The following is a 23,817-nucleotide window of genomic DNA, read 5'->3' as shown; positions in this document are numbered from 1 at the left end:
CCAATAGAAAATAAACATGTTAAGCAACACTTAAGTAATAATTCAATCGTTAATAACCACGTTATACGATTTATAAAATTTGATTTAAACAGTTTATTCCTCTCATATTGCTCTTATTTTATAACACACTACTTCAACGTAACGGTGTATTCATTCCAAATAAATGTAACTCCTTCTCCTAACTTTATGAACATCCCCAGGGCAGTGCTATGTGGAAGAATTGAAAATAAAGAAAAGGGTATGGAGCTGTGGTTCCCACTTCCATTCTGTGTGTTACAGACATGTCTGTCCTTTCCAACTTGGATTGGAATCATTGAGGTTCCTTTGCAATTAGCCATTTCTGCAAGCCTTAACCCATCGGAATCTAATTAACTATCATCTGCCATGTTTTTTGACCCCCTCTTTTTGTCGTCAAACTTTGATATGCTTCCTTAAACTTTGGCCAATAGTTTTCAAATTCGGGTTTGGCAAAGTAACATACTCAAAACCACGTTCGTGTAGTTTGTGGCACTTTCATGGCTCCACGAATTGCATTTCGCCTATTGGGTGTAGAACCACTTTAAGAAAAAAAATATGGTTACGACAATCTGATCATGTTATTTGTACATTATGTTTTATGAAAAGGGGTGTGTTATCCACATATTCCTTTTTATTTCTCCCACATCTTTTGTTAATTTTATCCTTTTATCTTCTTCAATTCATCTGATCCGACGGTCAAAAATTAAAATGATATGAGAGAATTAAAAAATAGTATGTAGATATCACATCCTTATAAAAATTTGAACATTCTATATATTTTGATCTCACATGGTCATATTCGATGTGAAAAATGACCTATTAAAACAACATTACTAAATCTTTTTCGATAAAAAGAAAAAGAAAAAACAGCTTTACTGAATTTCTCACTTATCTTAAAGACTCATTGCATCATCTAAAGAGTTGTTCAAACAGTGCAGATACTTTTATACTTTTTTGGTTGATTATCCATTTCAACTTGTTCTAATCAAATAACAAGAAAATCTGCTGGACTTCAAATTTAAGAGTTAGATAAAGATTTGAGTCTCCTTAATCATAATCTTTCAAGTTTATCAGAAAATTTATAAAAAAAAATAGTTGGATTGTGCACTGCACAGAGTCAATGGTCACTGGTCAATGGGAAATTGGCTATAAATAAATAAAATTTAGATATTTTCCTTAGTAGGCTTGTGCTAAAATAAGAATATTATTAATTATTTATAGTATTATACTATTATTACAGAAGAAAACGAGCTGGAGATCCCGACCACGTGGACCAAATCGGGCTCATCCATCACCAATCTCAACCTCATCCAACGGTCCACAATATAGATCATCATCTGTTTTCTCTCTCTCCGTCCCCTGTTTCTACGTATCATAAATACTCAGCCTCCCAACCCTTATCTCTCTCTCCCTCTCAGACGCCCAGAAAAAATCTCTGTTTTGCAGACCCGGTTTCTTCTTCCTCTCAAATCCTCCCGGAGGAGCCTCCTGTGGCTGCAGCTCAAGGTTCTTGTTTCCTCCCTTTTTTTTCCTGAGTTTTCTGCAACTTTTCCATCAGCAGATCTGCAACTTGTTAAAAAAATCATGAAGAAAAACTCATAATTTCCCATTTTTTCCTTCTGGGGTTGTTTAACAAAAATCATATTTTATATTTAAATCTTGATCCAAAAGTTTGTATTATTTTATTCTATTTTTTTGGGGTTGATTTTGATGAAATGAAATCTGGGTGGGCAGGCTTTATTGTTGGTGAGATCTCTCCAGCAGAAGAAGCAAAGATGATGAGCAGGTGCGGTTACGAGCAGAGCGCCATGGTAGGCTGCGAGGGGATGGATTCAGTTGTGTGCCCAAAACCACGTCGATTGAGCTTCCTAACTTCTTCCTTGAACGACAACATCAGACCCTTCAGATACTTCAAGTACGTACCTTTTTTTTTCTCACACTTTATCTGTTTTTCTTAAGGTTTTAATTCGTAGGTCGAGTCAAAGGTTGTTCTTTCTTGGGTGTTTGATTTTTGATTCTGCTGCTGCAACAGTCACAACCAATCGGAGATTGGAGATTCTGAAGCTGGGTCTGAGATTCTGGATATTATTCTCACCAAGGTTCCTCTCTTCCCCTTAAATTTGTTGACCTAATATTCATGGGATGTATTTTTGAGCTAATAATAAAAACATCAACAACAAAGTCTTTTTCCAATAAGTGAGGTCGGTATATAAATCCCAATAAGTGGGGTCGGTATATAAATCATAGAACGTCGTTACGCTCGTGTTTTAGTATTTTGAGCTAATATTCAGAAAAAATGATTTGTGCTCACTTTTTTTGTTTTTAGGAAAAATAATAAAAACTATAAGTACAAAATAAGAATAAAATAAAGGGTAAAGAAGAGTATCATGATTGATTTTTTAATATAAAAATATGATTTTTTTGTTAAATTCGTTAAAGATTTTTTTTTTCTCGTGCATCCAGTCGAATGAAGTGACATAAATAAAAAAAACTAATGAAAATGACTAGAAAACTTCGAGTTTTTTTTAGTGTAAAAATATAGTTTTTCGTTAAATAAAACAGTATCGAAATTTTTTTTTGTTAAAGTTTCCAAATAAATAAACCGTGGTATGTAGGTTGTGCAGAGAAAAAGAGCTTGTGGAAATCATTTCTTGTATTCATTTTATATTTCTTGTTTGGTGGTTCGAAATTTGTTTTTTTAATTGGCAGGAATTAGTTTATTTTTAATTCTGTTGTCATGTTTTAGCTGAATCTTCAACTTATGAAAAAATCCCAAGAACAAAAGCTAATTATTTCATCCTGTTTTGTGGTTAATTTATGAAAACAGGGGAATTGTGATGATAGATTCAGTACTAATCAATTGGCTTCATCGCCGCCGTTTTTCTGCGGGTCTCCGCCGAGCAGGGCATCAAATCCTGTAATCCAAGACGAGCATTTCGGCAACAGCAGCAATATGGCCCCGTTTTCGCCGACACAGCCCGTGTTGTCATCGCGCAACGGAGGCTGTGTCCGGATGAAATCCGGGGACAAGCCAGTCGCGGTGCGGATCGAAGGGTTTGATTGTCTTAGCAGGGACCGCAGGAACTGCAGCATCTCTGCTGTAGCTTGACACAGTAAGGGTATGGAACAGAGCCCTCTCTGTTTTGGAAGAAGCAGAGTTTTGTGAGAAAAGTAGAGGGCTTTGTGCTTTTGGGAAAATATCAAGAGGAGGAGGAAGAAGATGTTTTTTTGAGGGGTCTTTGAGATGGAGAGAATGTAATTTTTGTATATACAAGTCATGTGAGTTGATCTAATTTGCTTAATTTATGGTGAGTTTTTTTGTGTAAAACTCAAAAGATGTATATGTAAATTAAGGTCATGGGAGATGGTTCCATTTTGAGGGAATAAAAGGGAAGAGGAGAGAGAGAGAGAGAGGAAGGCTTAAAGTCTTTAACTTTATCTCTCTATGTAATCTCCTACTAAGTAAGGAGTAAAGACTATGTTTGGATTCTCATAATTCTCCCTTTGTAATTGTATTTTGGAGGAAATGAGGATTGGATCTATTTGGAATTTGATGTGTTATTGCATGGTTTTTGCATTGTAACTTTCTCGTATGGCAGTTTGTAATTGACTTGGAATATTTTTACAATTGAATCTTCAAACTTTCTTATCGAGAAGAATCTGGATGTCATTGTAGCACTGCAACAAGTCATTCACACATTGACAAGCGTTTTAACTTTCTCAAATGATATGTGGTGTGTTTGCAACACCGTCACATTTGCATCTCCAAAAACTTATTCTTGAGATGCAATTACGTTGTTATTAGATGTCAAATAACTTTTTCACATAACAACGAGCCGGCGTAGCGAACATTTTCCATGAAAGGCACATGGTGTTTTAATACATGAGTCCTAAAGCTTCAAATTAAATTAATGGGTCAATGGTTGAGTAAAATAAGCAACATTATTGATAAGTGGTGGTCTTTGTGGCCGCCTAAATCTAAATTAAATTGAGATCTTAATCAAATCAAATTGCCAAGTTGTTTTTGTGGAAAAAGGGAGGATTGGGAAGGTGGGTGGGAGGAAGATAGGAGGGCAAGTGTGGGGTAATGGGGTTTCTTTGGAAGCATCGCATAACATGTGGTGGGACTTTGGCCTCTTTGTTTGTTTGGTTGTTTGTTACTATTTGGCCTGCTGGCTTTGGCTGACTTGGTGTTGGCGTGGACGATTGCTATTAGGGATCTGCACTTTTGAATGGTTCAAGGGTGACTAGTCAAATCTCTGGTAGAGAAAGCTGACCTACGCACTTGTGGAGGAGAAATATTTGTGCAAAGGCGCCCTAATCACGGACATTAACTTACATAGCACACTTATGCGGTTGAAACTTCTCTTCTTAATTATAAGAGACTATAATTTGTAGTTGGGGTATGTTTCTTCTGGGAGAGATATACCCCAACTCAAGATTTCTGCCTCATTGTCTTTCCGACTTCTAGAAGGAGTGGATAACCGTAGCCTGCTATCAATTGTCCTTCTTAAATAAAATAAAATAAAAAATAAGATTTCCGCCTCACTATATGTCATTTTTAGGGTACAATTTATGTATTCATATACAATTATATGTTTTTTTAAATATAAGTAAACATTTTTTTATATGTTATATAATACATTTATTTAAAATTAGAAAAAATTGTCAAGACCCCTGCATAGGCCTCGCCTAGACGTATAGATACTAAACTCTTGTCTGCTGTCCGATTAACGCCTAATGCCTTTTAGAACCTTGACTATATATATGTTTGCATGAAACAAGGATCATGGAATACCGCGTGTGGAGCGACAGAAGGGACATCAACACTCGTGATAGCAGGGGATAAAACATTCCTTTTGCAACCTACCACATTCAAAGACCCATGCAAACCAAGCTTTTGTCAATGTTGAGGTAAAAACACATATCAGAATTAACGAGAGAAGTAATATTTTGATTTGTTATTGTTTTTGGTTTTAAATTTCACTCGTTATGCTTGGGAGGTATATTCAATCGAGATTTTGAGGGGTTTTAATGGATTTATATATCCATAAATTTTGATGGAGTTTATTTGATTTCTAGAGATTTTATATAAAATTTTGAGTGAATAGATATTTGAAAATGCTTAAAATACATTACGAAAAAATCTCTCTAATTACCTTGATTTTCCCAACTTTTTAATTTTTTTTTTTAAAATCAAATTGGATACATCTGCAATGTTATAAAGTCTTTTGAAATCCTGATTGAATACACTTGATTTTCAGATAATCACTTGAAATCCTGATCGAACACTCCTGAATTTGAGTGTATTAAGGTTAATTGTACACTTTTGAGTAATTTGAGTGTGGATATGGGGGGAAATTGTGGCTCCGAAGTTAATTTCTAAAAAATAAATATTGAATTCTGAAAATTGAAGTACGGATCAATGTTGCAGGCTCCACACACCACCAAATGTGACGATCTTCAACTGAGCGGGCTTACACATCCCGATAGTCCGAATGCACATATAGTATCAACGACTGTCAAACTGTTGAGGTCTCCAACCTTCATATTTTTATAATCAACTTTTAATGGTACTATAACCAAAGAAAATAGATAGACGACAGATGGAAGAGAAAAGAAACTAAATCTAAACATCTCTCATAAGTTCACTAATTACTTAATTATTTATTGACGGGTCTCTTTGTATGTGTTGTCTGGAAAGAGAAGGACTCAATGATTATTCGTTAGCCGGAACTAGATGTTAAAATTTTGGTAGATAAGGATCCAGTAAAAACTTCTTTCGAGGAATGGGCCAGATTTGGTCATTTCTCTAGAACAATAGCTAAGGGATCTGATACTACCACTTAGATCTAAAACCTACACGCTGATGCTCACGATTTTGATAGTCATACCATTGATTTGGAGTAGATCTCTTGAAAAGTATTTAGTGCCCATTTCGGTCAACTGTCCATCATCTTTCTTTGGCTTAGTGGTATGTATATTATAATTATAGTTTTCGATTGTGTTATGCGACTCACTTTTACTATTATGTCATACTTTTGTTAATTTGATTGTTGACTAAAATGTTCAGCTCAACTACAATGAAACAGTTTAAGAAATTGACATAATGACTGAAGTAGGATATGTGATACAATTAAAAGGTCATTAAATTTAAAGCTGAAGTTACGACCAAAGTGAAACACAAGTATATATCAAAAGATCTTAACCCTGAAATAATATCAATAAAAGTAAGAGAGTTTGAATGCTATGGATATCAATATTAAATCATAAAACTCTCATCAACTCACTGCATTTGGAATTTAAAATCTCTTCATCTCTTCAAAATAGTTTAGTAGGAATATCGAATGTATTAAAAAAAATTAAATATATTGCTATGGACACACAATAACATTCCATAAAACACTAAAACGTTTAACCCAAAATTATTCATTAAAAAAAAAAGGAACTTTAATGAAAAGCACCCGGTACTGTTCACTTTAACGAAAAACCACATTTTTACACTAAAAAGTCAATCCTGGTACTATTCACTTTACCCTTTATTTTGTCCTTATCATTAAAACTCAAAGTTTTCAAGTCATTTTCATTAGTTTTCCTTAAAAAAAAAGCATAAAAAGCACAATGATTCCGTTGCGTATCGAGCCCAGGAATGCTAAGGCCATCTCCATCCGAGGGCTGGCCAGATGACTTGTTTTAGCCATTTGGCCCTCCAAAAAATTAATATTTTAATGAACAGTATAATACCATATTTGCTTCTATCTTCAACCGAGGGTCAAAGGGCCATAGAGCTCGTTTTAGCCATGTCACAAAAAATAGTCTCCAACCGAGAGCCAAACATAATTTATTATTTAAATTAAAAACTACAACAACTTAAATTTGAAAACAACAACAACTTATATTTAAAAACTACAACTTAAATTTAAAAATGACAAATTAAATTTAAAATCTACAATTTAAATTTGAAAACAACATTAACTTAAATTTAATATCCATAATCACCATCATCTTCATCATCCGCCGTCGTAGGAGTATAGTCAGAGGTAAACAACTGTCGTCGGGTCATAATTTTTTTTTTCTATCAAAATATGCCTTACTCATTGGAGTGTAATTCGAAGTGTTCATTTCCATATTCTTATAATTCATCTCTTCTTGTATTTGTTTGGCCCTTAATTCATGTCTACGGTTCCTTTCTTCCGCCTCAATGGCAGTTTGCTCCGCTATTAAGCACAATGAGGCCGCCACTTCGTGTTGAGCGGCGTAATCATCATTTACCTTGTCTTTTTCCTTCAACCTTCGTGCCTTGTTTCGTCCCATAGCCCTAGGTATGAAACCTTCACCCGAAGACGGATTTTCTACCCTTATTTGTTGAATGGTAGAAGATCTATCTTCATCCATATCTGCAACTGAGGATGCAGTTTCGAACACCGGTGTAGGACCTACTCTATGTTGAGGTGGATCTTCAAATAACACTCACCCTTTACAAATTTCCCAACAACTGTGAAACTGAAAGGGTTTTGAGCTACCCTCCATATACAATTCCTCCGCTTGGTGTACCTAGAAAATATAATTACAAAAATTAAAGGAAATTAATTTATGAAATTAAATGTAATATAATTAAATGTGTTGATGCACAAAACTGGAGGTCTTGGAACAACGTAAATCCGACCGTGAATCTGCAAGAAATGTAAATGACACAAGATGTATCGTGGTTCACCCCAAGGTTTGGGCTACGTCCACACTGATTGTATTTATTTGAGGGAGAGAGAGCTCTGAGAGTGAGAGCGTTGAGAGGGGGTGAGAGGGCCTAGGAATTGGCCTAAGGATTGGCCTAAGGATTGGCCTCTCCTAATTGTGAGGGTGAGGGGTCCTTTTATAGAATAAGGACTCCTTACTTATTACATATTTTCCCCTTCCTTTATTACATAATTACATTTAAGTCCTCCGAGTATTTATACGAGATCTAAATACGGAGGCCCTAAGTATGGTATAAACAGTAGTCCCCCAAGTCTTCAGTCAAGAGAGTCTTTTGGCTGGAGACTTGAAATTCAGTCCATGTGTGGGCTGAAGTAACTAGATGTTGTCTTGAACTGATGCTCAATATGAGGCGGTGGTCAAAGTGAAATGATGCTCATCTAGAAGTTGCACACGTTGCGAGGCTGCTTGGCTTGTGGCTTATGTTGCCTTGATTGGCTTGGCCTGTGGCGTTGAAGTGAGGGAGTCCCTTTTATAAAATAAGGGTTCGCTCCTCAATACATAAATGATGGGCTAGAGTCGATGCTCGTAGCGAGGCGGTTGCTCGTCGATGCTCGTAGTGAGGTGGTTGCTCGGCGATGCTCTCTAATGATAGTGAGGGAGTCCCTTTTATAGAATAAGGGCTCGCTCCTCAATACATAAATGATGGGCTAGAGTGGATGCTCGTAGTGAGGCGGTTGCTCGGCGATGCTCTCTAATGATGGTGAGGGAGTCCCTTTTATAAAATAAGGGATCGCTCCTCAGTACATAAGTGATGGGCTAGGAGTGATGCTCGCGGCGAGACGATTGCTCAGCTGGCGGCGTTGCTCTCTAATGAAGGTGAGGGAGTCCCTTTTATAAAATAAGGGCTCGCTCCTCAATACATAAATGATGGGCTAGAGTCCCCCAAGTATTTTGCATGAGGCCCAGTTGATGCCCAATATATGGTACATAATGTAGTCCCCTAAGTCTTCGGTCAATAGAGTCTGTTGGCTGGAGACTTCAAATTGAATCCATGTATGAGTTGAAGTGGCGGTTGTTCAGAGGCGGTATTTGTATACCCTGTACTGAAGCTTTGTAGGTGAAGCTTTGCAAGTGAAGCTTTGAAGCTGGAGCTTTTGTAAATGAAGCTTTCGAAGCTGAAGCTTTTGTAAATGAAGCTTTTGAAGCTAGAGCTTTGTAAATGAAGCTTTTGAAGCTAGAGATCTGTAAATGAAGCTTTTGAAGCTGATTGACATGAGTGATGCTCATGAATGTTTATGTTGATTGACATGAGTAATGCTCATGGATGTTGTCATGAGTGATGCTCATGAATGTTAACATGAGTGATGCTCATAAATGTTGACATGAATGATGGTCATGAATGTTTATGTATGAATGACATGAGTAATGCTCATGTATAATTTGGAGTACTGGGCGTACTTTTGATCACCTGGTTGGTGGCATGAGGGAGAGTACGGGTTGTACATTTCATCACCTGGTTGGTGGCATGAATGGCTAGTTGCCAAATGATATTAGAGTATGGTTGTACATTTCATCACCGGGTTTGTGGAAATAACGGCAGGTTGCCGAATAATTTTGGAGTACTGGGCGTACTTTTGATCGCCTGGTTGGAGCTATTTTGGGCTTATGGGCCTTCGCCATCGACACAACATTCCAGCCCATTTATTTTGGGCTTTGCCCTTTTTTGTTTTTGTTTTTTATTTTTTTATTTTTTTTTTTACCCTCTGATGAGGTTTATACATATTACCCTCTGATGGGGTTTATACAAATGTTTCTGAAAGATACGAAAAATAGATTACATCATTCAAAAATAAGGAAAGTAAACCACATTACTCTGGTGGGGTGTTTATTCCTTGCTTTTGCAGTGTGGGTGTTTATTCCTTGCTTTTGCTTGTATTTTTCTACTGCATTCTCTGTCTCTTCATCTGGCAGACAGAAGGAATCATAATAATAGGAAGATCTTTTGCTTTTCTTCTTTTCTCTCCACTGCATCTCTGTCTTTTGCTTTTGTGCCGCAGCTCACTTGATTGTTTTTCTTTCTGCTTTCCTCTTTTGCTTTTCTTTCTCTTTTCTCTTTTGGCATGGCAGACAACGTCAAAGTGGAATAATAGTGAAAATATTGTAAGAAAACTTATCTTCTTCATGTTTTCCACTAGTGCTCGTGGTATTCGCATGAGATGGGATCTGAGCAGCAACAAGGCCGCTAACGTGAGCCATGTCGGAGAGCAAAAAGGGGGGACCGCACTTATCCGCAATGACGCGAAAACGAATATGGGGGATTGGGTTTGGATGAAAACGAAGAAGCTTTATCTTTGGGTTACCAAACTCTTCGGCTATCATCTCCCACCGATCGAGCAAGTCCTCAAAGAAACTGACCAGCGCCTGCTCAAACACCTTGTCCTCTAGCCGAGTCCACGGAGTCGACGCCGCCGACCTGAAACACGCTCGACTAACACGGTACCAACAACACGAAAAGTGGGTGAAGTCCATCGGACCCGGAAGCTTCTTCGTCAAATCTCCACTGGCCCAGCCAAAAAGGACACTCGTAGTACAAACAGAGTAAGCCCAGGCAGGCATTGAGAGCAATTATAACGAACTTAATCAGCTTATTTGCAGCGGGGAAAGAACTGGGCTTGCCATTGTGCTTCATTTCCGTACTCTTCTAGGTGAGAAAGTCAAAGCAGCCTTAGCTACCCACTTTTCGTGGGAGAGATAAAGGGATGGTGTTGCTGCTGCTCTTCTTCTTCGGCCATTGTTTAAGCTCTCAAGGCTTCCTGATCAGCTATGAGTGAGAGCTTGTTGGGTTTGGGTATTACAGCCAAAATGTTGCTTCTGTACAACAACAAGATGTTAAAGCGACATTCATTTGAAAATGAGGCATTCGTACAGCCAATCCCTCGACTTTCCTGGAGCTTCCTCCCACTTGAATGGAACCGAGGCGTTCGTTTGAAACGGCGGAGTTGTCATCCCCGGTGGCTCCGGCGGCTGCGATGTTTCTTGAGAAAAACAGAGTGATGAACTTCATTTCTAGTCGGTTGGTCTCGCGGTCCCATAGAGAAAGAGAGCTGGAGTGGACACGAAGGCAGCGCTCTAGTTCGTGATGGGTTTGAGGAAAGAACTCGGAAGTTGACACGTGTTTGAGGAAGTGAATGGAAAAGAGTTTAACTAGAGTGGGAGATCAGTAGATCTTTCTGGTTTGGTTGGTGTTTTGTATGGGTGGGCTTCCTAGAAGATGGTAAATTTGGAGCCACATTGCTTGCTTTGGTTCGTACAATTTGTTAGCAAGTTGGGTTAGATATCAAATGTGAGAATGAGATGAGTTTTGCAGCGACTCTGCAGGTATTTGGTTCTTGGGTTTCTGCAGATTTACGGTGGAGTATGGTGAAAAAATGAAAGAGAAACCTACATAGCTTTTCGTGTCGTTTCCCACAGACGGCGCCAAATGTTGATGCACAAAACTGGAAGTCTTGGAACAACGTAAATCCAACCGTGAATCTGCAAGAAATGTAAATGACACAAGATGTATCGTGGTTCACCCCAAGGTTTGGGCTACGTCCACACTGATTGTATTTATTTGAGGGAGAGAGAGCTCTGAGAGTGAGAGCGTTGAGAGGGGGTGAGAGGGCCTAGGAATTGGCCTAAGGATTGTTGAGAGGGGGTGAGAGGGCCTAGGAATTGGCCTAAGGATTGGCCTCCCCTAATTGTGAGGGTGAGGGGTCCTTTTATAGAATAAGGACTCCTCACTTATTACATATTTGCCCCTTCCTTTATTACATTACATTTAAGTCCTCCGAGTATTTATACGAGATCTAAATACGGAGGCCCTAAGTATGGTATAAACAAAATGTATATACAAAAATTAAAGGAAAGTAATTCATGAAATTAAATGTAATATAATTAAGGGAGTTTTAACGAAAAGCCCACGATACTGTTCACTTTAACGAAAAACCACATTTTTACACTAAAAAGTCAAACCTGGTACTATTCACTTTACCCTTTATTTTGTCCTTATCATTAAAACTCAAAGTTTTCAAGCCTTTTTCATTAGTTTTCCTTATAATTAAATATTTAAAATAAATTGTGAAAACACTTATTTCGTCGTAGTAGTTAGCGCCGCTTTAACAGTGGTTGATGCCATTTGTTCAAACTTGGGTGAAGATGTTTCTTCCATCTTGAAGAACAATTCCGTGGTTTTAGACATTCAGTGGAGTTGTGCCTTCGTAGAACTCTAAGTATTTTTTGGACACACGAGTCCAAACACCTTCACTTGTTTGAGAACTCCCCTCACACTATCTTCCGACACCCATCTATAAGCCCTGCAAAGAGTTTCATATTCTTTTCGGGTCCAAACCCTACATTTTATTGCAAACGAGGCCATTTGAAAATTATTTAAATAATTGAAGGAAATATTTTTGAAAGAGGTAAGAAAATATGAGAATTGAAATGGTGAAAATTTTGTGAGGAATGGTGAATGAATGGTTTAGGTATTTATAGGAAAAAATTTAGAATTTTTAAGAATAAAAAAAAAAAATTGGCCCAAAAAACAACAAAAAAAAATAAAATCCAACTTTAACTGGCGCCAACTAGCCGTTGGATTCAAATTTTTGTTTTTAAATTTCTGTCGGATAGAACCGACACTATTAGAAGCATTGCTATTAGTAACCGACAGCAAAACTGACACCAGTAAAAAAATTCCAGCCAGCCCAGGGCTGGCTACATGTGGCCAGCCTTTTGGCCCTTTCAGATTCTGTGGGGCTCACAAGCCCTCTGGCATGACCCTTGGTTAGAGACGATTTTCTGGCTATTTTCGACCTTTTGTCCCTCTTGACCATTCGGTTGAAGATGGCCTAATTTGGTAGACCAGCACCTCACCGAATGGGCCACAAAATTATCTAACTTTTAACATTAAATACCCTTCCATTCATAAAAAAGGGAAAAAGTGTAAAAAACATTGCGACTAGGGATGGGCAAAATAGCCACAAGTATGGGTAACTGTGTTTACCCGCCCATTTAAAGTTCACGGTTACGGTTATGAATAACCGTTTAGACAAATAAACGATTATGAGTATAACCATTTACCTGTAAAATTTAAATAGGCAGTTATAAGTATTACACGCGGCTATAACGGGTATCCATTTAACCGTTTATTCTAACATATGTAAAATATAAAAACTATAAATTGTTCAATCTCAATGTTTTGTGAGAGAAAATAAGTGCTTATCACAATAGGTGCTTCTTTTGGCCCGCATATTCCATTTTTAAAGGTGCTCGAGACTGCAAAGGGAGCAAGTAGTAGAGTATGGAAGCAAGGAACCAGTTCAGCCCCAGCTTTACAAAATTATGACAAATGTTACTTTTTTTATTTTTAAGTTGTTAAAACAAAACATGTAGACGATTGAAAAAATGGTAAATGGGTAAAAAAATGGATAAATGAGTTAAAAAACGGTTAAACGGGTATACGGTTACGGTTAATGGGTATACAGTTACGATTAAATGGGTACACGGTTATGGGTATGGTTAACCGTTTATAAACGGTTATGGGTATGGGTATAACTGTTTAGGCAATTACCTAACGGGTAAACGGTTATACAGGTATGAGTATAAACGATTATGGATAAATAATCACGGTTACCGTCTGCTATAACCGTTGTCCATCCCTAACTAAGAGTCGAACTCGGAATCTCAGTTTCATAGACCAGCGCCTTAACCACTGGGACAGAGCGGCAAAAGGGTGATCATACGTCACTTCTTTTATTATATAAATAACCATAGTAACCCTAAACCCTAAACCCAAATAGTAAAATTATCAAATAGAGCATTGGCTCAAACATGTATTCTAACCCTACCATAGTAAAATACGAAACAATATAGTAAGTGGAAAGTAGTTACTATATGACATGGTGTTTTCATTTTACAATTACACTATTACATGGTAATATTAATTATATGTTTAATATTTAACGGACTTTGAAATGCTTAAACGTGATGCTTCAGATGAAGATTAACGTTTTACATAAAGATTAATACGACTGTAATTTAACGATACGATTTGGGTTTGGGATAAAGATTATTAATTTGAATATAATTGATGGGAAAAAAAAAATGGGATCCTGATTGGTTATACACAACGCTCATTGGTTTGATTATATACATTTACATAATTGCATTAGAGCTCACTCAACAAAAAGTTACGTGATTAGAAAGATAGGGTAGGAGATGTCAAAATTTTCAGAAAATTGCATCTAAACAAAACTCTATACATGTATATAAAAAAATTGAGAAGAGAAATTATTGTAGTGACTGAGTTCTAATTATTTCCAACTTTTCGCAACCGGCTTCAGCGACGAAGAACTGTTACTTTTTCTCATACCTGCAACAAGTGATTGTGACATGTTGAGAGATGTAATAATGTTGATAATTAGAAGGCGAACTGAAGTAGTAACTGGTGCTGAGAGCTATGTTTTCACATACCTGACGGTACCTTCGCAGGGCTCTTTGATCCTGATGCCGAAGGTGAAGAAGTTGTTCCTGGTTTAAGCGAGGGTCGCGGAATCCTACTAATCCTTTTAGGCCTGCAGAATATGAGTCATTAGTAAGAGATGACCAACAGCATTACATATAGGCCTCGTTTGGTGTCTGGATAATGCATTAGATTCAGTGTAAGTGATGCTTACCTTTCCGAGGGGTCAGATTTCGTGCTTTCGGGATAATTCATGCTGTCGGTAGAGCCATCAGTTTCTGTTCCAGCAGAAAGACCACCGTCAGATAAGTCACTTAATTTCCCCTCAGAATCTGCATCTCCAGATGCTAAGTTCTCAGCATGATCTGTAGGTTTATTCTGACCTATGTCATCACCTCCGGCAATCTTTGATGATTGCCCGAGGAAATCATTTTGCTGTTTAATGTCATGCATGGACTTCTGGAGCTTATGAGTACTGTACAAAAACACAGTTTTCAGGATCAGAAGCTGCCTTAAGTCCTAAGCCTTTATCCCGCCACTTAACGGTGTTTGGTTTCACTTCCCACCTCTAGAAACTCTGCTTGGTTGCGAAGATTCATACCTAAATGAGCTCGTCCCACGCTTCTCACTGTGGCCATCAAGTAATTGCAATCGCTCAATCTCGCCATCCTTCTTAGCAATCGTGTCTTTGAGAGACGCTACCTGCAGAGGCAAGAAAAATTTAGAAACAATAAATTTTTTGTAGAACATTATTTATGCATATTTTGCCAATTATGCGTATGAAATGAGAACCTGTTCCATTAATTCCCTAACATCCCGGCCCTCTTTGTTGCTTTTTGCAGCCCCCAACTCAACTCCGGCAGCCCTCTCAGCAAACTTTAGAGTACTTAGACTTTCGGAAAATGAACTTGCGTCAGGATTTAGCTGCACAAACATAAGCGTTTTTGCTTGCCCACCTGTTGTAAAACACCATAAATATTCTAGCATTACTACATATCTTATAAAACTTCGCACAATGAATGACGAATCTTAGAGAAAAACAAGAGCAACTTTGTTATGAGTCTTCGACTCAATGAAACTAACTAGCGAAGAAGTACCGAGAGAGCTTTGAAGGACTTGAGTGAGCTTGCTATTTCTGTAAGGTACATGAGGGCTCTTTTGTGCAAGAGCAAATATGACATCTCCAAGAGAAGATAATGATTTGTTTATATGTTGTGCTTCCTTGAGCCTATCTCCTGTTACCTCAGAACGGTCTACTCTTTCACTTCCCGCGAGATCTACAAGATGAAGGTTACCAATCAAAGCGGAACCAGTCTTCAAATCCTTCCCACGTACATGTACTGTAACAACACTGTATATAGACATTCAAGCTAAAATCATACACACCAGAAAATATATAACATGTAGATATATACTAGATGGAGTTTTATGAAGATGAGATGTACAAACCTATGAGAGCGACTACTTCTTTCGTTTAAAGCAGTGGCACTAACAGCTCGGTTCTTAAACCCAATTCCCATCAATTTTATTACATCTGAGGTTGATTCCACGGGGTGCATGCTAGCATCTGGCACAGCTAACCCGTTGGGTTGAGAGTGGGTCATAATCCCAAGTGTGTGCAAGTCAAGGCAAACAAAAGACTGATACCAAATTAACTCAGACAACATTTAAGTATTCAAAATAATAGGAAGTGCATTTCATAACGACAAGGATATTTCTTCTGAGCGCCATCACTGGATAGCAAATCGCGCACCTGTTCGTTGTATATTTCAACCATTTGGACTCCAATTTCATATGTAATGGAGCCTTTTCTACATTGAGAGATGTCAAAAAGGTCGTTTAAGGCCCGGTAGTTGACCCCCCAGTTCTCTTTAGTTGCTTGATTAGGACCAGTCTGAGAGGAGACAATAGACATAAAACATCAAGTCAGCATCTTTTCAAATTATTGTTCTGTGATGAAAATTAGGATATAAAGATGTTACATACCATCGTGTAGGTTTTCCCGGATCCAGTTTGACCATAAGCACAAATACAAACATTGTATCCATCAAGCACAGATCGTATCAACGGTTGTGTGTCAGCGTATACTTCAGCTGCCACATTTAAATAAATTGCTCAAGTTCAGAATCGTAATGTATGTCACTATACAATCATGTTCGGAGAAGAATCATTTTCAAGGAGAATCAACAGATGAATCGAACAATATCTATCCAACATTAAAGACACAAAGTAGAGAACCTTGAGTTGCATCTGAACCATAGACCTTATTAAACTTGAACAATCGATGACCCTCTTTCCCTGGTTTGGAGCGGTCTGCAACTACCAGTTCCCCATTTTCACCAATATGTTCTACCGATGTCTTCTTTTCCTTTTGTCCAGGAAGAAATGGTCTTATTCGACAGAAGACTCTGATGTTTCCTGTGCAAGAAAGTTAAGAAGTGAACTCTAATGTTTTCCTTAAGATGTAACCAAAGTAACGCTAATTTATTTCTTAGCACCTCTTAAATCCTGAATTTCATTAAATAACTTCCTATTTTCGGCGAGAAGTGCATGATAGTTCTCAGACGCGTCTGCTAATGCTTGAAGCTTCACTCCTGAAAAGCGAAGCTGTAATGCATGAAACTCTTCTAGCACAAACTGCGCGAAACAGATGAAGTTTTCGATAGACAACCCTACCTAAGTGATTAAAGTTCACCGCGTAATTCTGTCCTGCCGTCAAAACTTCTTGCTTAATGGATTCTGAAGATAACCTTAATTCCTGAATGTTTCATAACTTGATTTAGAATGTGTACATCATATACAATTAAATCTTGAAATACAATTTGATCTAAAGATACCTTTAGTGAACCAAGTTGAAGATCCATAGAGCTCTCGTAAACACGCAGTTTCTTGGTCCAACTTTTATATTTCGACTCTGAATTCGCTGAAAGCTGCTTCGCCTCATTCCTTGAATCTGCCAAGAGGCGTTCAAGTTCTTTTATTCTCCCTTCTAGCTCTGCTTTAGAAAACTGATATTTGGACTCGGAACTTGCCTCGAGTTCTTTCACTTTATTCCTTGATTCTGCCAAAGAACGTTCAAGTTCTTTTACTCTCTCTTCAAGTTTTGATTTATTAGACTGATGTTTTGACTCGGAATTTTCCTGGAGCTCCTTCACCTTACTCCTCGACACTGCCAAGAGACGTTCGAGTTCTTTTTTCCTCTCTTCAAGCTCCGCTCTAGCACCTTTTGCTTCCGTTTCCATTTGCAAGCAACGCAGGTCATATGTCTTTTTCGCTATATCCAACTCTTGCCTCAATCCTGAAATTTCAAGGTTGCATTGATCCTTCTCTTTCATTAATCTGATCACATCCTCATCATCGGTTTTCTTCTTTGCTTCCATTCGGGTTCTCTCATTCTGCCAATTGTAAAACATTCCCACTTAAAGATATTCAGAAACTTATGTATCAAATGAGAAAAGCTTCGTAACCGCAGTTTACAAGTAAAATTATACGTATTCTTTGACTGCTAAACACCATCAATATGTATTTTTATTGTCCGCGAAATATACCTTTATTTGCTGAAGATGGTTCATGATAAGCTGTAACAGAAAATTTTCACTTTGAAAATAAGACATTGGTACCACATTGAAACGTGTTTACGAGAAGCTGTCAACTCCTGATCTAATTTCTCGAAAAATGTTTCATACCTCACTTTCCTCACTGGTTCCGGATGCAAGTGTTTCAAGTACTCGGATTCTTGACTGGTATTTCTCTTCACGAGCCTTAAAAAGGTTGTTTTGCTGCACGAAACCATAACGAAGTTAACACAAAGCACTTCTTAGTAAGGCTAGCAGTGAAAAGTATTCATAAAAGCATATTACAGTTCTTAAATGCTCCGCTTGAGTTGATATTCGCCGCTCAATCTCCTGGACAACTTTTCGCAGAAGACAAGACACACGCTGTGCAAAAATCGCAACGTGTCAGAGCAGATTTCAAAATGTACATTTCTTGAATATTGTACATACTGGTATTTGTATAGATGAACTTATGTTTTAACAATCTTGTGCTTTCGGATTTCCATACCTGGGGTATTTCACCATTCTTTCTTTCAACACTTTCATCGAGGATTCCATTTACGACACTCAAAAGTGACTGCGTTGGAGCGTTCTGCAACAAGAGATGCTGAAGTGCATTAAAAATAGATTAAACTGAAGGGATCACAAAAGGAAAATCCGATTCAATTTCAGGGTCCACTGAGGACTTACATCTAAACTGTTTGGTTTCATCATTTCTGAAATTTTTGCAGCAGGAAGATCCGCGTAGCCTCCTTGCTTCAACTGAAACACCTCGTGGAACTTATGTCCGACATGATGCATGAGTAAAGGTGACGTCTCTGCACAAGGTAAATTTGCGTCAAACACCGACTGTTTGAATGACGAAAACATTATGTAAAAGTTTATCAACTTAAACATATAAAAGTACATCGGCAAAAATAAATTTTGATCTGTTCAAGACACTAGCCATACCTCCTGACATAACAGGACTACGCAATGCGCGATGAAATTTTGACTCAGACAAGACCTTCCGCATGTCATCTACAGATAATGGAGGAAGCTGGACACGGGAAGATTGGCTGCCAGATTTAGTCGTCGGACTAGTTATAGATACACCATAACCCATGACATTTGGCATAAATTGTGCTTTAAGTGTTAAAAGACATTCTGTGACAGCCTTCATACAACCCTGCATAATATTAATCCCGAAAAATGAAAACCATATTGAATGTCAGCAAACTAAGAACTAGATATCATGTGCACGTTGCAAGGGATCTGTATGCACACAAATTACATTGATAGGTACCTTCTCCAGGTCGGACACATCAAACTTCGGCAGCCCTAGCGCATCCATAGCTGCCAGAAACCTTGCAACTTTTTCCGAGGGTGGAACCAAGTTCTATGAACATTGAAAGTACAAAACCAGACATTCGATCACCACCTTGTCGAAAAAACTCTTCAATAAAAAAAGGGTGGGGAAGGCCTATCAAGTTATCAACTAACCTCATCAACAAGACCAGGTCTAAGCCTGTTCAATATCCAACATAAAACAGTACCATCGATCAAGCACGATCTCAAGTCCTCATCAGAAGCAGCTGTTGGTAAACCTAGATTAGGAACTAAACTATTTAACCATTCTACTAAGTATGCTCGCCGCTTGCCTGCAAAATAAACTCAAAAGGCGAAAAAAAAAAAATTTAGATCATTAAGCATTGGAGAAGTATATCGGGAACAAGTGGAGATGGCTAGATTTCCTTACCTTCTGTCTCATCATTACCATTTACAACTTGTTCGAAACTATTCCCGGTAGCAGGAACACTTGAGCTGCTGGTTCCTCCATTTTCTTTTCTGCTGTAATTGGATGCGGAATCCATGATCAGCTACTTGGGCGTGGACTAGCTTCGGAGCTCAACTATAAAACTCATGCTAAACAACATCAATCCTCTGTTTAATAAGAGCAACCCTGCGAGTTGGAAACACATTACTGATGTAAGGGTACTAACAATGAACCGCATAAAGCGAGCAAACAATCTCTCGAAGAAACAAACACAGAGTAGAAATGCTATCGCGTCCCAAACGAAAGAAGATGAAGATTAGGGGGGGGTTGCACCAGCAATCATACACACACACACAAACATATATACATACATGTATATATATATATATATATTCAGTGCATATTGTAGAGGTCATGCCCCAAGTTACTGATTACTGTATTCAAAAGAAACGAAAAACTTATGAACATGGCAGGTTCGAACTTCGAAAATCAAAGATAAAATAGCAATCACAAAATGCGAGAGACAATTTGCCCGAGCTGCACACTGGCTACAACAGAACTTCTATATGGAACAAACTTGACTTAGAACCCATATCCATTGAACAACTGATTACGAAAACAAAACAAAACCTAAAAACGAAATGGTTATCAAGCACGCACTTGACTATTCATACGAAACATGTAAACAACATGGTTATCAAACATAATGCCCTTAACTATTCATACGAAACATAAAAACAAAATGGTTATCAAACGGGCGTAACTACTCAATAAAATGTGAATTAAAGAAAAGAAACAGAATCCCACCTGAGAAAACTCAGAGAGACTTCAAGCTAATGCGGCGTTGATTAAGGCTAAACCAATTTTTTTGATCCATTTACTTTAATTATTTTTACTTTTAATCATGTTTTGTTCAGATGTTCTTTGTTTGGAGTATTTTGGTTTCCACCGTTGATCTTCCAAGAGAGTTAAGAACCAGTGCGTGAAATTAGGAGCACAACTCTCTCTCGCCTCTACGTCTCTAATCCCATCAGCTGGTTTTCTGCCACCTGTCCTCCACCCCTCCGTCTTCTGTGCTACCTATTGGTGGACGTCAATGGCACGTTGAAATTGGTCTTGAATTTTCACCTCCATGGCCCAAATCCATCGTTCGCCCAAGAAACTAGTGGCCTGTGAGTTAAGGATCTGTTTCATATTGCGTTCCGAAGGGTTGAAAGTAGCTTTTTGACAACTAAAATCGTTTTCAACAGCGTGTAATTATCAGTCATAAAAGTGTTTTTTGGATGAAGCACTTAATCTAGAAGTTGCTTTAGGAAGCACTTGGATTCTAAATGAAGGGCTCCGACCATAACATTGGAAAAAGATCTCTTCGGATCCTCCTTGTGGGGATCCAGGAAATCCATCAATCATGTCCGTTCATCGTACATCGTGTAATTAGTTTTCGTTAGGTATTATTTATATTCAATTTTAAATTTTAAATTTAAAATGATTTCTGATCGCATGATATACGATGAACGGACATGCTTAATTGATCTTCCAATCCCCACAAAGAGGATCCTTTTCCCATAACATTTTGCGTATCACAAACATCAAAGATGGATGTGAATAATATTTTAAGTTGCTCTCGAGCAATCACACGGATTCAAAGCCTATTAGAAGACGAAGCGGATACTAATTATCACTATCGTTTCTTCTTTTGCACTCTTTTTTCCCTCTCTCTCTCTCTCTCTCTCTCCTAATTAGGCAGATGCAGGTTAGACGAGTTGGTCAAGGAAGTATACCAAATCACCTGCGCTCAAGTTCAAATAGTGGGAAGAGATGAAAAGAGAGTGTGAAAATCACTAACATGGAAATACACTTCAAAGTGAACATGTTTTCTTATCAATTTTTCTTCAATAGTCCGGACTACTAAACAGAAAAAAAAATGGACGGCCAAGATCGAATTGTGAAAATACTATTTTTCTTGTCAATCTAATGGGCCTAGTGCTTTATCAATGGAGATGAGCCCAAAACCAGAGCCTAATAAATCGTAAGCCCAAACACCCAAAAGCTCAACAACCCGAATAAGCTGCAGACTTCAAGCCGAAACGGAGCCAAAACGGAGAGAGAGTGAGCAATCCAAAACTGCGCGAGAAAAATGGGGCGGAAGAAGGGAGTGGTGGACTTCGACGAGTCGCCGCCGGACGACTTCGATCCGGCGAATCCGTACAAGGACCCGGTGGCGATGCTGGAGATGAGGGAGCACTTGGTGCGGGAGAAGTGGATCGACATCGAGAAGGCCAAGATCATCAGGGAGAAACTCCGGTGGTGCTACCGCATCGAAGGCGTTAACCACCTCCAGAAGTGCCGCCACCTCGTCCACCAGTACCTCGAGTCCACTCGCGGCATCGGTTGGGGGAAGGACCACCGTCCTTACGAGTTCCATGGTCCGCCAGCGTACCCTATCCTTTCCCGTCATTTGCCAGTTTTCTTAATTAATTGACTTTTTGTTTTTGTTTTTGGGAATTTCAGGTCCGAAGCCGGAGCCGGTGGAGTCCGAGTGATCGGTTTCAGGTACTGTTTCTTGTGTTTTGAGCTCCCAATTTGATAATGTGATTGCAATTTTTTTTGTTTGGATTTGAAATTTCAGTTTTTGGGGTGTAATTTTAATCAAGTTTGGGGCTTTTCGATTCCATTTGCTCGTTCCTGCTGCGAATTAAGACTCGGGTTTTCGTTTTTTTTATTCTGGTGAGGCATATGATTTAGGGTTTTAGGTTGGAGTTTTATTCAAACAGAAAACACTACAAAACATGAGAACACTTGGATCGAAACGAGACTGTCAGCAGGAACAAATGCTTAACAGTTTTAGTTTTTGAGAATTGATAGAATGCTCAATCCAATTCTGATGAATCTTTGCTACCTAGCAATACTTCGATTCAGATAATAAACATGAGAACATTTGGACCATAAAACCAAAGACATGAATCTACAAACTTCCGGGGATGTACCCCTGCAACTTCCTTTCTTGCATTATGGGGCATTTTTCCTTTATGATTCTTCGCATATAATGTCTTTTTTTCCGCGTCTAAGTTTTTGGACAGTTCATTGAAAGGTCTTGAGCAAGTTGAAAGTCTTCAACTTGGAATGCTTATCATCTTTAATTTGGTAGGGTCTACGGTAACTTTTGGAAACAGAGTTATGGTAAACAAATCAGTAATGGTTCAACTTGAGAAAGCATAAAGCACGAGAATATTGTCTGTATATATGCATTCTGGTGTTCAGGCCTGTTGGTGGTATGATCTTCAAGTCTCTCAATCTACTCATTTGATTTTGATTTTGGAGTAGAGTTATGGAGCTAAGAAAGTTGCTTGGGCAATCTTTCTATGAACCTTCCTTTTGTTTTGAACATTAAGTCAAATTTGTTGAATGACATGAATACTGAGCTTTGCTAGCATCACTCTTCATACAGATTTAACACGAATTGTGAAATTTGTTACTCGACTTGGAGTCCAAAATTTCTGTGGTGTGATATGTTCAATGTTGCATGTGAATGAAGAGGTCGGCGGTTATAGTTGGTTTACTTATTATGTTTTCTTCGTGCAGGTGAGTAAGTTTGGGCTGCAGTGAAAAGCAGAAATTGGAGGGAAGTTGGGGATCACAACATCACGATTTCGTTGTCTGTTATCATCTCTAGACTTTGTAAGACCAGTCTTATCTCTTCTTTGTTGTTACAGATTTCAGGCTTCGACGTTTCACTAGATTATCTCGTTTGTTAGCTTCCAAAAATCTCAATTTGAACTAGGGCTCTGCCTAGATAGAAAAAAAATAAGTTTCTTGTTTTTTGTTATGTATGAATGATGGATCATAAATCATAAATCTTGAGCACACTCAAGTGTCAAGGAAAAACAGTTGCTAATTCTCTAAAGCATTACAATTTGTGTTTTGATTGCGGTCCTTTCGGCAATTGTTGCTCCTCTCAACTCGAAGGTTGTAACCCGACACTTGCGCCAAGTACTTCAAAGGTGTTGGTAGTTTAACATGCGGGGTGATCGGAACAAGAAAATCGGAAAACCAGAGAAGTTTTCAGTTTCATCCGGAGCACACGTTCTTCTGTTGAGTAAAACCACATCATCCCCGCTAGCTCCAAGTCTCCAACTTTATTTTCTTCTTTCCTGTCAAGCAGATTAATCAAACCTTAATGAAAATTAAGATAGGAGAAGTAACATCCGACGATTTTCAGCGACAAGAATATGACAACGATGAGAATGGTTGGTCTTTAGAGCAGACAACAGAAAGAAAAGAAAATCATGCACCTG

The 23,817-nt window shown here is 38.3% G+C and overlaps 3 protein-coding genes across 9 annotated transcripts; 2 read left to right on the top strand and 1 right to left on the bottom strand.

Moving 5' to 3' along the window:
* Positions 1-1,357: 1,357 nt before the first annotated feature.
* LOC126599807 (uncharacterized) lies at positions 1,358-3,567 on the top strand. The gene is made up of 4 exons (XM_050266257.1): positions 1,358-1,524; positions 1,753-1,933; positions 2,051-2,117; positions 2,846-3,567. Exons 2-4 carry the CDS (start codon positions 1,794-1,796, stop codon positions 3,125-3,127), a joined length of 489 nt encoding a protein of 162 aa, XP_050122214.1. The 5' UTR covers positions 1,358-1,524; positions 1,753-1,793; the 3' UTR covers positions 3,128-3,567.
* A 10,220-nt stretch (positions 3,568-13,787) lies between these two features.
* Positions 13,788-20,432, bottom strand: LOC126599210 (kinesin-like protein KIN-14P). Of its 7 annotated transcripts, XM_050265545.1 has the most exons (24): positions 20,330-20,432; positions 19,505-19,708; positions 19,249-19,418; positions 19,052-19,144; positions 18,718-18,934; positions 18,457-18,584; positions 18,275-18,373; positions 18,073-18,150; positions 17,899-17,991; positions 17,761-17,790; positions 17,050-17,607; positions 16,889-16,970; positions 16,711-16,806; positions 16,451-16,630; positions 16,199-16,305; positions 15,928-16,106; positions 15,662-15,826; positions 15,310-15,563; positions 15,005-15,168; positions 14,814-14,914; positions 14,596-14,687; positions 14,427-14,490; positions 14,224-14,324; positions 13,788-14,122 (listed from the first exon to the last, which is right to left on the bottom strand). In XM_050265545.1, exons 2-24 carry the CDS (start codon positions 19,617-19,619, stop codon positions 14,064-14,066), a joined length of 3,225 nt encoding a protein of 1,074 aa, XP_050121502.1. In that variant the 5' UTR covers positions 19,620-19,708; positions 20,330-20,432; the 3' UTR covers positions 13,788-14,063. The 7 variants fall into 7 exon arrangements, with proteins under 7 accessions (XP_050121502.1, XP_050121497.1, XP_050121499.1 ...); XM_050265540.1 differs by having other exon boundaries at positions 14,427-14,687; positions 20,330-20,431; XM_050265542.1 differs by having other exon boundaries at positions 14,427-14,687; positions 18,275-18,358; positions 20,330-20,431.
* Positions 20,433-21,579: 1,147 nt separating this feature from the next.
* On the top strand, positions 21,580-23,417 carry LOC126599214 (NADH dehydrogenase [ubiquinone] 1 beta subcomplex subunit 10-B-like). Its single transcript, XM_050265550.1, has 3 exons — positions 21,580-21,948; positions 22,034-22,075; positions 23,105-23,417. Exons 1-2 carry the CDS (start codon positions 21,660-21,662, stop codon positions 22,063-22,065), a joined length of 321 nt encoding a protein of 106 aa, XP_050121507.1. The 5' UTR covers positions 21,580-21,659; the 3' UTR covers positions 22,066-22,075; positions 23,105-23,417.
* The last annotated feature ends 400 nt before the right edge of the window (positions 23,418-23,817 follow it).

Source organism: Malus sylvestris, chromosome 14 (assembly GCF_916048215.2).
Source record: "Malus sylvestris chromosome 14, drMalSylv7.2, whole genome shotgun sequence".
Classification (NCBI taxonomy): Eukaryota; Viridiplantae; Streptophyta; class Magnoliopsida; order Rosales; family Rosaceae; genus Malus; species Malus sylvestris.
The sequence above is the reverse complement of the archived record's forward strand: the minus strand, read 5'-3'. Positions and strand labels throughout refer to the sequence as shown.

What these genes read in the sequence shown, in the direction of transcription:
- LOC126599807 (XM_050266257.1), top strand. Translation starts at nt 1,794, where the DNA reads ATGATGAGCAGGTGCGGTTACGAGCAGAGCGCCATGGTAGGCTGCGAG. An exon ending in AGACCCTTCAGATACTTCAA is followed by an intron (nt 1,934 to 2,050) that starts GTACGTACCTTT and finishes CTGCTGCAACAG; the next exon opens with TCACAACCAATCGGAGATTG. An exon ending in TGGATATTATTCTCACCAAG is followed by an intron (nt 2,118 to 2,845) that starts GTTCCTCTCTTC and finishes TTATGAAAACAG; the next exon opens with GGGAATTGTGATGATAGATT.
- LOC126599210 (XM_050265540.1), bottom strand. Translation starts at nt 19,619, where the DNA reads ATGGATTCCGCATCCAATTACAGCAGAAAAGAAAATGGAGGAACCAGC. An exon ending in TGGTAATGATGAGACAGAAG is followed by an intron (nt 19,419 to 19,504) that starts GTAAGGAAATCT and finishes TCGCCTTTTGAG; the next exon opens with TTTATTTTGCAGGCAAGCGG. An exon ending in TGAAACCAAACAGTTTAGAT is followed by an intron (nt 18,374 to 18,456) that starts GTAAGTCCTCAG and finishes AATGCACTTCAG; the next exon opens with CATCTCTTGTTGCAGAACGC.
- LOC126599214 (XM_050265550.1), top strand. Translation starts at nt 21,660, where the DNA reads ATGGGGCGGAAGAAGGGAGTGGTGGACTTCGACGAGTCGCCGCCGGAC. An exon ending in CCGTCCTTACGAGTTCCATG is followed by an intron (nt 21,949 to 22,033) that starts GTCCGCCAGCGT and finishes TGGGAATTTCAG; the next exon opens with GTCCGAAGCCGGAGCCGGTG.